Genomic DNA, 13,809 nt, shown 5'->3' with positions numbered 1-13,809 from the left:
CCTCTGACAAGCTATATCCATTACCACCTTCAGAAATAAACCTGACAGTCCAGTTGATTTGTGGAATGAATGCACATGTATGCACGGAAACACAACGTGATACTCACACTGGAAGTAGAGTTCCTCATCCCCCTCCTGGCTGGCTTTACTGTAGCCACACTGTCTGCGAGGGAAAAAACAACAACAAAAAATGACATGCCATTAAAAACAAAGCATAAAATGACCATAAAACAACTTGCGTTAAAGAAAAGAAAATTTCAGCACACAGCCGCTACCGACTGTAAGGAATGACAAAACAGCACTTAAAATGACAACCTGTATTAAAGTTATTTACGAACATGTCTGTATCGCCAGTCTAAACAAAAATGCAACTGAGTGAACTTGCTTAAGATAACAATTTTGTATTTCCCTTGAGATGAAAAAGTTCTTATTATTTTTAATCAAAATAGTTTGTTTAAAGAATTAGTCCACCCAATAATGAACAATCTGTCATGACGTTCTTTACAAATGGAGTAATTTTAAATGCTTTAAAGATACATTTTAAAGATTAAGTCCATAAAAACACCATAAAAGTGGTCTGTATAACTCATGAACTACAGGTGCATCTCAATAAATTAGAATGTCGTGGAAAAGTTCATTTATTTCAGTAATTCAACTCAAATTGTGAAACTCGTGTATTAAATCAATTCAGTGCACACAGACTGAAGTAGTTTAAGTCTTTGGTTCTTTTAATTGTGATGATTTTGGCTCACATTTAACAAAAACCCACCAACTCACTATCTCAACAAATTAGAATACTCCATAAGACCAATAAAAAAAACATTTTTAGTGAATTGTTGGCAATCTGGAAAGTATGTTCATTTACTGTACATGTACTCAATAACTTGGTAGGGTCTCCTTCTGCTTTAATTACTGCCTCAATTCGGCGTAGCATGGAGGTGATCAGTTTGTGGCACTACTGAGGTGGTATGGAAGCCCAGGTTTCTTTGACAGCGGCCTTCAGCTCATCTGCATTTTTTGATCTCTTGTTTCTCATTTTCCTCTTGACAATACCCCATAGATTCTCTATGGGGTTCAGGTCTGGTGAGTTTGCTGGCCAGTCAAGCACACCAACACCATGGTCATTTAACCAACTTTTGGTGCTTTTGGCAGTGTGAGCAGGTGCCAAATCCTGCTGGAAAATGAAATCAGCATCTTCAAAAAGCTGGTCAGCAGAAGGAAACATGAAGTGCTCCAAAATTTCTTGGTAAACGGGTGCAGTGACGTTGGTTTTCAAAAAACACAATGGACCAACACCAGCAGATGACATTGCACCCCAAATCATCACAGACTGTGGAAACTTAACACTGGACTTCAAGCAACTTGGGCTATGAGCTTCTCCACCCTTCCTCCAGACTCTAGGACCTTGGTTTCCAAATGAAATACAAAACTTGCTCTCATCTGAAAAAAGGACTTTGGACCACTGGGCAACAGTCCAGTTCTTCTTCTCCTTAGCCCAGGTAAGACGCCTCTGACGTTGTCTGTGGTTCAGGAGTGGCTTAACAAAAGGAATACGACAACTGTAGCCAAATTCCTTGACACGTCTGTGTGTGGTGGCTCTTGATGCCTTGACCCCAGCCTCAGTCCATTCCTTGTGAAGTTCACTCAAATTCTTGAATCGATTTTGCTTGACAATCCTCATAAGGCTGCGGTTCTCTCGGTTGGTTGTGCATCTTTTTCCTTCCACTCAACTTTCTGTTAACATACTTGGATACAGCACTCTGTGAACAGCCAGCTTCTTTGACAATGAATGTTTGTGGCTTACCCTCCTTGTGAAGGGTGTCAATGATTGTCTTCTGGACAACTGTCAGATCAGCAGTCTTCCCCATGATTGTATAGCCTAGTGAACCAAACTGAGAGACCATTTTGAAGGCTCAGGAAACCTTTGCAGGTGTTTTGAGTTGATTAGCTGATTGGCATGTCACCCAATGCAGATGACCTGAAGGCCGCTATCAAAGCAACCTGGGCTTCCATTACACCTGAGCAGTGCCACAAACTGATCGCCTCCATGCCACGATGCATTGATGCAGTAATTCATGCAAAAGGAGCCCCTACCAAGTATTGAGTGCATGTACAGTAAATGAACATACTTTCCAGAAGGCCAACATTTCACTAAAAATGTTTTTTTTATTGGTTTTATTTTATTGGTTTTTGTTAAATGTGAGCCAAAATCATCACAATTAAAAGAACCAAAGACTTAAACTACTTCAGTCTGTGTGCATTGAATTGATTTAATACACGAGTTTCACAATTTGAGTTGAATTACTGAAATAAATGAACTTTTCCACGACATTCTAATTTATTGAGATGCACCTGTACATTTTAGGTCTTTTGAAGTCATATTATAGGTTTGTGTAAGAAACAGACCAAATTGAAATCTTAATTTACAAACAATTGTTCCCTCCAGTAAGTTGATTCAGAAAAATAAATCATTAAGACAGCTTTTGTCAAGCAATTCAATGAAAAGATCTAAATGTCTGATTCATGATCGAATCATTGCTACTTCACTTTAAACATTAATGAATGTGCTAAATTGTCGGTGAATAGCAACTTAAAAGGTTTATCTGTTCCTCATACAATCATATTGCATCAGAAGACCAAACAAGCATCATATGGACCACTTTTATGGCGCTTTTATGTAATTTTCTGAGTTTGACAGTCCTCATTCACATTCATAACACTGAAAAGAATGGCTAGGATTGCACAGAAGTCATAATTAAGTGATAATTTTCATTTTGAGGTGAACTATCCCTTTAAGACTGCTTTGAGGTTAAAAACTACAACACTTTCGGTTAAAATCATTGGTTTAAAAGTATGCATGAGGTTTTATCTCCTGTAGTCCACGGTGTGTAAATGTAGAGATTTCCTGGTGAACCACTGCTCTGACATAGTCATAGCATGAGTGCGAGAAGAATCAGGCCGCCACAGGATCTGATGGCATTTGGGCGATTTTACGTTGTGGATTAGTGTGACACGGAGACATTGGGGAAAGACATGCACCACGGGAGGGATTAGAGAATAGAGACACACACACACGCACAGCAGGGGTGGAAAAGCACTCAAAAGGAGACTCTGACAAGATTTTGGAGACTTCAGGTTATTTGCTAGCGCGTGTGCTGTTGTTTGAGAAGAAAGAAGACGCACACCAAACAGACTTTCAACTTTTGTGTTTGTGTGCTGGCAAGCATCTGATTAGAACATTCACAATCTACTCTAAAAAGCTGAGTAGAAAGAAACATGCAGGTAGGAGAGACTACACACAGACAGCTGGGACTTCAGCTCTCTGACCATGTTTACACCTCACATCTGTTGGATGGCAATTAATACAGGTGTAAACAAGGTCCAAATTATTCTTTTTTTTGATACTCAAAGTACAGCATGGCGCTAGCAACGCAAGATCATGGGTTTGACTTCCCGGAAATGCATGAACTGACAAAATGTATACCTTTAATGTAATGCAAGCGGCTTTGGATAAAAGATCTGCCAATTGCATAAAAATAATAATATGATGCATTCATATTATTATTATTAAAATTACTGTATTACCTTTCCTAAGCTCAGGGTCACTTTACACTTTTACTGTAAGTAAATTAAGTACAAAAATGTGTACATTAAATAAAAAAACTTAAATGCAATGTACTGTAAGTTGCTAAAATATAATAATAATAATAATAATTATATTAAGAAAAACAAGAGTTAGATGGACAATTTTTATGGTAATTTTCTGAGTTTGACAGTTCTCATTCATTTTCATTACACTGAATTAGCAATAATAATACATTAATATAATTTTATTAATAATAATATTATGATTTTTAAATAATATGTTTAATTACATATCACTTTCCTAAGATTATGGTTGCTTAACTTGTACATGTAAACAGTAATCCATCCTGATCTGACAGTGGAGACCATCCACATCCATCTAGCTATTGAAAATGTTTGATCAAATTAAATGGAAAAGTCCCATACAAAGTCCTCAGAACATCTGTTTTGCCTGACATCAATATACAGTGAGACAGATCATGTTCATGTGGCAACTCTTTGACTCTAAAAAACTACATTTTGAGAACTTACCCTCAAAATAACAAAATGGTCATGCAATCAGTCTCAGCTGACCGCCTGTTAAAGATGTTAATACCAGGAGTAAACATGGCCTCTGTTAGGAAATGGAGTGGCGAGACAGACGGGACAAACGAGAGGAAGGAAGATGAAGAGAAAGGCAGCAGCAAGGTAGGAGGGTTAGTGGAGAAACGCAGGCATGCCTGTACCTGGGAGACAGCTGCGTGGAGGGAGGAAGAGGAGGAGGAGGAAGAGTAGAGAAGGAGGTAGAGAGCAGCACCACGCGAGTAGGAGCTACATTGGACGGTCTGGAGAAGCCACTAAAGGAAGAGAGGGAGGAAGGGCCTGAGAGTAGTCTTCTTACTATTGTCAACATAGGAAGTAACTCTCTAAAGTGACGACATCACTTCCTATCATGCCACCTCACTTCTAACCTACTTAAAAGGAATTATAGTAAACATGAGGGTGAGTAAACGATGACAAAATGTCAATTTTCAGGTGAACTATCCTTTTAAGAGTTATTCTCTGACAGAAATACTAGGACAAATAGCCCTCAAAACCAATGAGGAGTAAAAAAAGCATTTCCCCTGTCTTTTATAACTTTGTATGAGATTCTGAGCTATTACGAAGATCTGCACCAAAAGACAAGGAGAGGAGAGGAGGGGTGGTGAAGAGAGGAGTGAAGGTGAGTGGAAAGTGAAAGGAGTGACAGGAAGGAGAGACCGCAGAGAAGAACATGTTAGTGCTTTATGTGCGTGTGTGTGTGGATGAAAGCACTCTGCAGGAGATTCTCAGTGTAATCAGACCCAAGACACATCTAACAGATTTAAAACAAATCTAAAACTTCAACACTAAATTACAGGAATAGGACTGCCAAGACATTTGTACACAAAGTTGGATTGAAAATATAACCAATAAATAACCATGTATATTTCTATGATGATAAAAACGGGATTACACAATGAACAGACCATAACTTGAAATGTTCTTTGTTGCATATAGAGTGCAACAGTGCTTTCCCACCTTTTCAGTAGCCTTGGGTCTAGAAGTATTTTTCCCTTTCATTTTTTCCATAGGTATTTAAAACATCTCTGTTATACAGTTATACGCTATTACAAACTATGATTTAAAGCAAAAAGTGTTTGAAAATCAGACAAAAAAGACAAAGGTACAAAACTACAATCCTATGAAGCACTGTGAATGACACAAACATTAAAAATGATAGAGAAAAAATTAAACTAATGCTCATTTTGATTAGTATTCTATTTCATAATTTGATTTAGATGTTGATTATAATGAGAGAGAAACAATGTATTTTATGTTTATTGCAAAATATGCATATAAATGTATACAAAAAGTAGTTTGAGAGTGTAGGGAGACTGGCTTTATTACCTCATTTTCTGTGCTTCATCTGAGTGGGAGGGCGCTAAAGAGCTCTTTTGGCATGATTTGCTTGATGTAATTCTCTGATTGTTGAGATTTCTTTGCAGAATCATGGGTAATGTAGTTTTCACCAAGAGTTCTGATGTTAAACTAGATTATTTTAAAAATAAGTTGAAATAATGTGGGTTGATGACAACCTCGTAACTCTCAGTAGGCCTGTCTTTAATGGTTGAAGTAATTGTTCAAATCAATTGAATGGGAAACTTCTGGAACCTGACTGTTGCACTCTATTGTGACCTTCACATACTATTTTTTAAAGGCAGTATTCAGTATGCTAGTATTTCATTTCAAACACAGGCACAGACACACAGCCCACTGGCTTCAGACGATGCAAGTATATTAAATGTACATAAAGGACCAGAAGAAAGGCTGTCCACAAATATCAATAATCCGCTGGCCGTATGTGTACGCATGTCAGTAAATTAGTATTATTAATAATAAAAGATGTCATCCCTGAAATAGAATGAAAAAAAACAGGACCCAGAATTCAAGGGTTTTTGGGACAAAATGTATCTGCAAAAACAAACCCTGTATAAACCAATCTGATTTAACAGAAACACTGATCAAAGAACTTGAAAGATCTGAAAGACTGTTTTCATATGCATGGATTGATTTGTAAAGGTTTAGATGTTCAAAATGTGTATAAACTAGGGCTATCAAACAAATCAATTACATCAGATGGCAATTATTAACTGAATTAACCACCGTTAAATCACATAATTAAGCCCCCAAATGAAGATAACATAGGCATACAATGCAACATTATTGTGGCAGAAGCACTCAATGAGATGACAAAAAGTGTCTTTAGAAATCAATATATTGTGTGTTTTATTTCCATGCAGACTGGCCGTTTATTTATCACTTATACATGCTTATATATGCTACTATGGACAAGCACGGTTTGTGCCTAAATTCAATGAGCCGTCAGCCATTTTCTGTTTGTCCAACACAATTTCACACCTGATGTATGCCTATGTCTCTAATAAGCCTTTCTCGCACACATCATTAATCAATATAAACCACTTTATCAGAGACTAGTCGATAAATCCGCTCTCTTCTGTGTGTTAGACGACATGCAACTGGATTGTGTGTTGTTGTCTGAGCTGATGATAAAGTTTGTGGATGCATATGAAAGAGATTTTGTGCGTGTGTGATTGACAGAGGCTTGGCGACACTCCACTGTGTGTGGTTGAACGAATGAGAACCATTTCACACCGGCTCAATATAATCCATTCTCATCAGACTGATTAATGGAGAGCTATAGGAGCGTGTGCTTCCTGTCTGCCACTCCCTCCCCTGACACCGCAGCTGCACAGAGATCCATTAGAGTATGTCACACCTGTGTTCTTGTGTGCACATTAAATACCCAGACACATGGATTCTGTGAGTGCAAAACTCGGCAGAAATAGCCACAGATTTCCTCAAGATTGGAACAGCCATCATTCACAAGCCGTTATGCATCCTACATTCCTTTCATTTATGTTTGTGAAATGATTTTGCTTTCAGCTGCCTATACGATTGCAGTAATCTCAGCTCTCAGCTACACACATTTTACCATGTTTAAATTAATTCAAAAATCAGTGCAGAAAATGCAAAAAAATTGCAGATTCTGTCTCACAAGTTTACAACATTGTTTACGATGTTAACTAAATCTGAGATATAGCATTACGAGAATAAAGTCATAATGTTTTGAGAATAATCTCATATACTATAAGTCCTTTATGAAAACAAAGTCAAAGATTAGATAATGAAGCGGTAAAATTACAAGATTAAAGGATTAATACTTTGAAAAACTCAAATCAAAATCACATTAAATCTATTATGAAAGTAGTTTTTGATAATATTTCATAATATTATATTGCAATATTTTGATGAGTCAGTTATGACAAAATCTTAACATCACAAGATTGAAGTACAAATATATTAAAAATAAAGTCAAAATAACAATAAAGTAATTATGAGATGAAAGTCAATTATGACGATAAACTCCTAACATTAAATGATTTAGTAATAATTAGAAAAAAATCTAAATTACAGTTAAAACATTAAGTAGTAGTAATATTTTGTAAAGTCAATTATGACAATACAGTCACAACATTACAAGATTAAAGTGGTAATATTTTGAAAAAGGCAAAATTGCAATAAAGCCACTATGAGATGAAAGCAGTAATTTTTTATTATTTTTTTTAAATCACTTGCGACAATGAATTTAATTTAAAATGAAGTGAAAAGTCGTAATATTACAAAATTAAAGTAGCAACATTATGAGAATAAGGTCAAAAATACAAGAATAAAAGTACTTGAATTTCAAGATTGAAGTCGTGGAAAAACAGGACCCAGAATTCAAGGGTTTTTGGGACAAAATGTATCTGCAAAAACAAACCCTGTATAAACCAATCTGATTTAACAGAAACACTGATCAAAGAACTTGAAAGATCTGAAAGACTGTTTTCATATGCATGGATTGATTTGTAAAGGTTTAGATGTTCAAAATGTGTATAAACTAGGGCTATCAAACAAATCAATTACATCAGATGGCAATTATTAACTGAATTAACCACCGTTAAATCACATAATTAAGCCCCCAAATGAAGATAACATAGGCATACAATGCAACATTATTGTGGCAGAAGCACTCAATGAGATGACAAAAAGTGTCTTTAGAAATCAATATATTGTGTGTTTTATTTCCATGCAGACTGGCCGTTTATTTATCACTTATACATGCTTATATATGCTACTATGGACAAGCACGGTTTGTGCCTAAATTCAATGAGCCGTCAGCCATTTTCTGTTTGTCCAACACAATTTCACACCTGATGTATGCCTATGTCTCTAATAAGCCTTTCTCGCACACATCATTAATCAATATAAACCACTTTATCAGAGACTAGTCGATAAATCCGCTCTCTTCTGTGTGTTAGACGACATGCAACTGGATTGTGTGTTGTTGTCTGAGCTGATGATAAAGTTTGTGGATGCATATGAAAGAGATTTTGTGCGTGTGTGATTGACAGAGGCTTGGCGACACTCCACTGTGTGTGGTTGAACGAATGAGAACCATTTCACACCGGCTCAATATAATCCATTCTCATCAGACTGATTAATGGAGAGCTATAGGAGCGTGTGCTTCCTGTCTGCCACTCCCTCCCCTGACACCGCAGCTGCACAGAGATCCATTAGAGTATGTCACACCTGTGTTCTTGTGTGCACATTAAATACCCAGACACATGGATTCTGTGAGTGCAAAACTCGGCAGAAATAGCCACAGATTTCCTCAAGATTGGAACAGCCATCATTCACAAGCCGTTATGCATCCTACATTCCTTTCATTTATGTTTGTGAAATGATTTTGCTTTCAGCTGCCTATACGATTGCAGTAATCTCAGCTCTCAGCTACACACATTTTACCATGTTTAAATTAATTCAAAAATCAGTGCAGAAAATGCAAAAAAATTGCAGATTCTGTCTCACAAGTTTACAACATTGTTTACGATGTTAACTAAATCTGAGATATAGCATTACGAGAATAAAGTCATAATGTTTTGAGAATAATCTCATATACTATAAGTCCTTTATGAAAACAAAGTCAAAGATTAGATAATGAAGCGGTAAAATTACAAGATTAAAGGATTAATACTTTGAAAAACTCAAATCAAAATCACATTAAATCTATTATGAAAGTAGTTTTTGATAATATTTCATAATATTATATTGCAATATTTTGATGAGTCAGTTATGACAAAATCTTAACATCACAAGATTGAAGTACAAATATATTAAAAATAAAGTCAAAATAACAATAAAGTAATTATGAGATGAAAGTCAATTATGACGATAAACTCCTAACATTAAATGATTTAGTAATAATTAGAAAAAAATCTAAATTACAGTTAAAACATTAAGTAGTAGTAATATTTTGTAAAGTCAATTATGACAATACAGTCACAACATTACAAGATTAAAGTGGTAATATTTTGAAAAAGGCAAAATTGCAATAAAGCCACTATGAGATGAAAGCAGTCATTTTTTATTATTTTTTTAAATCACTTCCGACAATGAATTGAATTGAAAATGAAGTGAAAAGTCGTAATATTACAAAATTAAAGTAGCAACATTATGAGAATAAGGTCAAAAATACAATAATAAAAGTACTTGAATTTCAAGATTGAAGTCGTGGCCAAGGAGAACAAAATTCCTCTCACATTTCGCTTGGCATAAACACTTTCTACGGCCAAAACTTTTACGGAAAGGTTTTTTTTTTTTTTGTTTGTGCCTAAATTCAATGAGCCGTCAGCCATTTTCTGTTTGTCCAACACAATTTCACACCTGATGTATGCCTATGTCTCTAATAAGCCTTTCTCGCACACATCATTAATCAATATAAACCACTTTATCAGAGACTAGTCGATAAATCCGCTCTCTTCTGTGTGTTAGACGACATGCAACTGGATTGTGTGTTGTTGTCTGAGCTGATGATAAAGTTTGTGGATGCATATGAAAGAGATTTTGTGCGTGTGTGATTGACAGAGGCTTGGCGACACTCCACTGTGTGTGGTTGAACGAATGAGAACCATTTCACACCGGCTCAATATAATCCATTCTCATCAGACTGATTAATGGAGAGCTATAGGAGCGTGTGCTTCCTGTCTGCCACTCCCTCCCCTGACACCGCAGCTGCACAGAGATCCATTAGAGTATGTCACACCTGTGTTCTTGTGTGCACATTAAATACCCAGACACATGGATTCTGTGAGTGCAAAACTCGGCAGAAATAGCCACAGATTTCCTCAAGATTGGAACAGCCATCATTCACAAGCCGTTATGCATCCTACATTCCTTTCATTTATGTTTGTGAAATGATTTTGCTTTCAGCTGCCTATACGATTGCAGTAATCTCAGCTCTCAGCTACACACATTTTACCATGTTTAAATTAATTCAAAAATCAGTGCAGAAAATGCAAAAAAATTGCAGATTCTGTCTCACAAGTTTACAACATTGTTTACGATGTTAACTAAATCTGAGATATAGCATTACGAGAATAAAGTCATAATGTTTTGAGAATAATCTCATATACTATAAGTCCTTTATGAAAACAAAGTCAAAGATTAGATAATGAAGCGGTAAAATTACAAGATTAAAGGATTAATACTTTGAAAAACTCAAATCAAAATCACATTAAATCTATTATGAAAGTAGTTTTTGATAATATTTCATAATATTATATTGCAATATTTTGATGAGTCAGTTATGACAAAATCTTAACATCACAAGATTGAAGTACAAATATATTAAAAATAAAGTCAAAATAACAATAAAGTAATTATGAGATGAAAGTCAATTATGACGATAAACTCCTAACATTAAATGATTTAGTAATAATTAGAAAAAAATCTAAATTACAGTTAAAACATTAAGTAGTAGTAATATTTTGTAAAGTCAATTATGACAATACAGTCACAACATTACAAGATTAAAGTGGTAATATTTTGAAAAAGGCAAAATTGCAATAAAGCCACTATGAGATGAAAGCAGTAATTTTTTATTATTTTTTTTAAATCACTTGCGACAATGAATTTAATTTAAAATGAAGTGAAAAGTCGTAATATTACAAAATTAAAGTAGCAACATTGAATGAATAAGGTCAAAAATACAATAATAAAAGTACTTGAATTTCAAGATTGAAGTCGTGGCCAAGGAGAACAAAATTCCTCTCACATTTCGCTTGGCATAAACACTTTCTACGGCCAAAACTTTTACGGAAAGGTTTTTTTTTTTTTAAATATGGCACTAAAACATTGCCATATTTAGGATAATTGAATCAGGACAATTTACAAGTCTCAAACCTGCACCATCCACATGACCATCACAACCTGTATGCTAACCACTACACTACAGCAACAACTGTACAGTTTTTTTTATGTCCCACTGTGGAAGAACTTGATGACCTTGTGAAAACACACACACACACGAGTGCTGATTCTCCTGTATTGCATATATCCACTCATGTGCATCGCCGGTGCACTTCTGTGCATGTGGGACGGTTTTGTCTATGTGATCAGTGAGAGAGAGATCTGTCTAAAAAACAATACAGGAGCAGAAGGCATGTCTTTCTTCACATTTCTCCACCTTCACTCCCTGCTGGGAGAGGCAGCCTTTACAAACACACACGCGACATATGTACACGTCTCGCAATCATGGCGAAATTGGATTGAGCGATTGCGCTGCCCGTCAAACAAGCTAACAAGGGCATTGCGCTTCTCAAAAAGAGGAATGAGGCTTCATGCCCTCCAGTGGGATGACGGATGAGTTTGTGCATCTGTGTATGTGAGAGATGGACTCGACTAAAAATGTGTTTTGATTCATTCTAATGGATGATTTCGCAGACCATGGAAGTAGAAAAAGGCTTTCGCTGATGCAACTATCAGGCCGCCATTAGGGAGACGCACTATGGAGCAGAAACTGAATGTGCAACCATATCCTATTTCAGTTAAAGGGATAATTGTGCCAAAAACAAAACGGTCACGAGACAGTCATGAACCAATGATGTTTGACAGGCCAGCTTTGAAGATGCAAAGGATCATTTTCACCAAATAATGACTGATAACTCTGTGAATTTGTTCTGCATTTGCACAAGCAGTGAATGCAGAAAGCATATGAGGAGTTAGTATTTGTAAAAAGCATTGGAATAGCAGTTATACCTTCTCCAGATGAGCAATCCAACTCCAAGAGTAAGTAACATGATGAGAGCAGCCACCGAAACCACAACGATGATCACCACAGGACTCTGTTCACTAGAGGCCAGGGCCACTGCACAACAAACACACACAAAGACAAACAAAAGATTTGGTTAGTATTCATGGTGGCACAAGCCATTACCAGTGCTCTAAAAGCACTGGAGCTTGACAAGAAGATTGATCTTTGAAGTCTTTCCTTATTTATTATGATAGCATCCTAATGGGAATACATTTTTGTGAGTTAAAAAGTTACGACTTTCCTCCAAATGGCCCCAATCCATCCATCTGGACACAGAGAAACTACTTTCAGTTACAAAAAAACCCCACTTTGGCTTTCAAAAGGAAAGATGATCCCTAGCAAATCAGTCAATTATCAATAAATAATGGAGAAAAACCCTTTTTATGAGTCATTTATTTAGAATTCAAACCCACATGGGACATGGGGGTGGGTTCATTGAAACTCAACAAGTGAAATATAGGCCTCTAGCAAAACACTGTCACCAGCGGAGGACATCAGGACAGCTTTCCATATTTACACATACAAGGACATCAGGACAACACTCCATCTTTACACATACAAGATTATTGTAAGCCTATAAATCGTGAAGAAAGTTGCTTTAGACTAGAGTATTATTGAATTATTCTGTTCTGCATTTTGAATCTTATTTTTATTTGTTGTTGTTGTTGTTGTTGTGAATGGGAGCACTTTAAATGTATATGCAATATAATTTATATTTACAGTACTTTTTAGGGTCTGTATGGTTTTTTTAGTCACTTATGCTCACAAAAGAAGGCATTAATTTGATAAAAAATATAGTACAACATTAATATTTTAAAAATATTATTACACTTTAAAATAGTTTTTTTCTGTTTAAATCTATCTTATAATGTAATATATTCCTGTGATGTAAAGTTGAATTTTCAGCACTATTACTCCAGTCTTCAGTGTCACATGATACTTCAGAAATCATTCTAATATGCTGATTTTCTGCTTAAGAACAATTTCTTATTATTATCCATGTTAAAAATGTGCTGCTTAAAATTTTCATGGTACCTGTGATACTAAATTTTTCATTTTTTCAGGATTCTTTGATGAACCAAAAGAACAGCATTTATTTGAAACAACAATATTGTGTAACCATGTAAATGTCTTTACTGTCACTTTTAATATATTTATTGTATCCTTGCTGAATAAAAAATATTAATTTCTTTAAAAATATATTTTGAACAGTATTGTATATAACATACACATAAATTCATATTTATCTTTATTTAAATTTATGCCATAAATATCAATCACAAAGGCCCATTTTTCAGTCTTTCTTGAATGTTAACATACTACGAAAAATATAAGTACTAAAAATATTTAAATTCACAATAAAATATTGTAATATTAACAGTCCTAATTATAACACTTTGAAGTCACAATGAAGGGTAATATAATATAATATAATATAATATACTACAGGTGCATCTCAATAAATTAGAATGTCGTGGAAAAGTTCATTTATTTCAGTAATTCAACTC

At 35.3% G+C, this 13,809-nt stretch overlaps 1 protein-coding gene across 3 annotated transcripts in view; it reads right to left on the bottom strand.

The window, feature by feature from the left end:
• Nucleotides 1-13,809, bottom strand: part of LOC107710329 (ephrin type-A receptor 7-like) — a 118,298-nt gene that overhangs the window by 21,594 nt on the left and 82,895 nt on the right. For all 3 annotated transcript variants that reach the window (XM_016515075.1, XM_016515074.1, XM_016515076.1), the window contains exons 7-8: nt 12,247-12,355; nt 108-163 (exon numbers count right to left, since the gene is read on the bottom strand). In XM_016515075.1, coding sequence (XP_016370561.1) covers nt 108-163; nt 12,247-12,355 — 165 coding nt within the window. The remainder of the gene's footprint in view (nt 1-107; nt 164-12,246; nt 12,356-13,809) is intronic.

Source organism: Sinocyclocheilus rhinocerous, unplaced genomic scaffold (assembly GCF_001515625.1).
Source record: "Sinocyclocheilus rhinocerous isolate Xijiao unplaced genomic scaffold, SAMN03320098_v1.1 scaffold897, whole genome shotgun sequence".
NCBI classification, from domain to species: domain Eukaryota; kingdom Metazoa; phylum Chordata; class Actinopteri; order Cypriniformes; family Cyprinidae; genus Sinocyclocheilus; species Sinocyclocheilus rhinocerous.
This window is presented reverse-complemented; position numbering and strand designations above follow the sequence as displayed.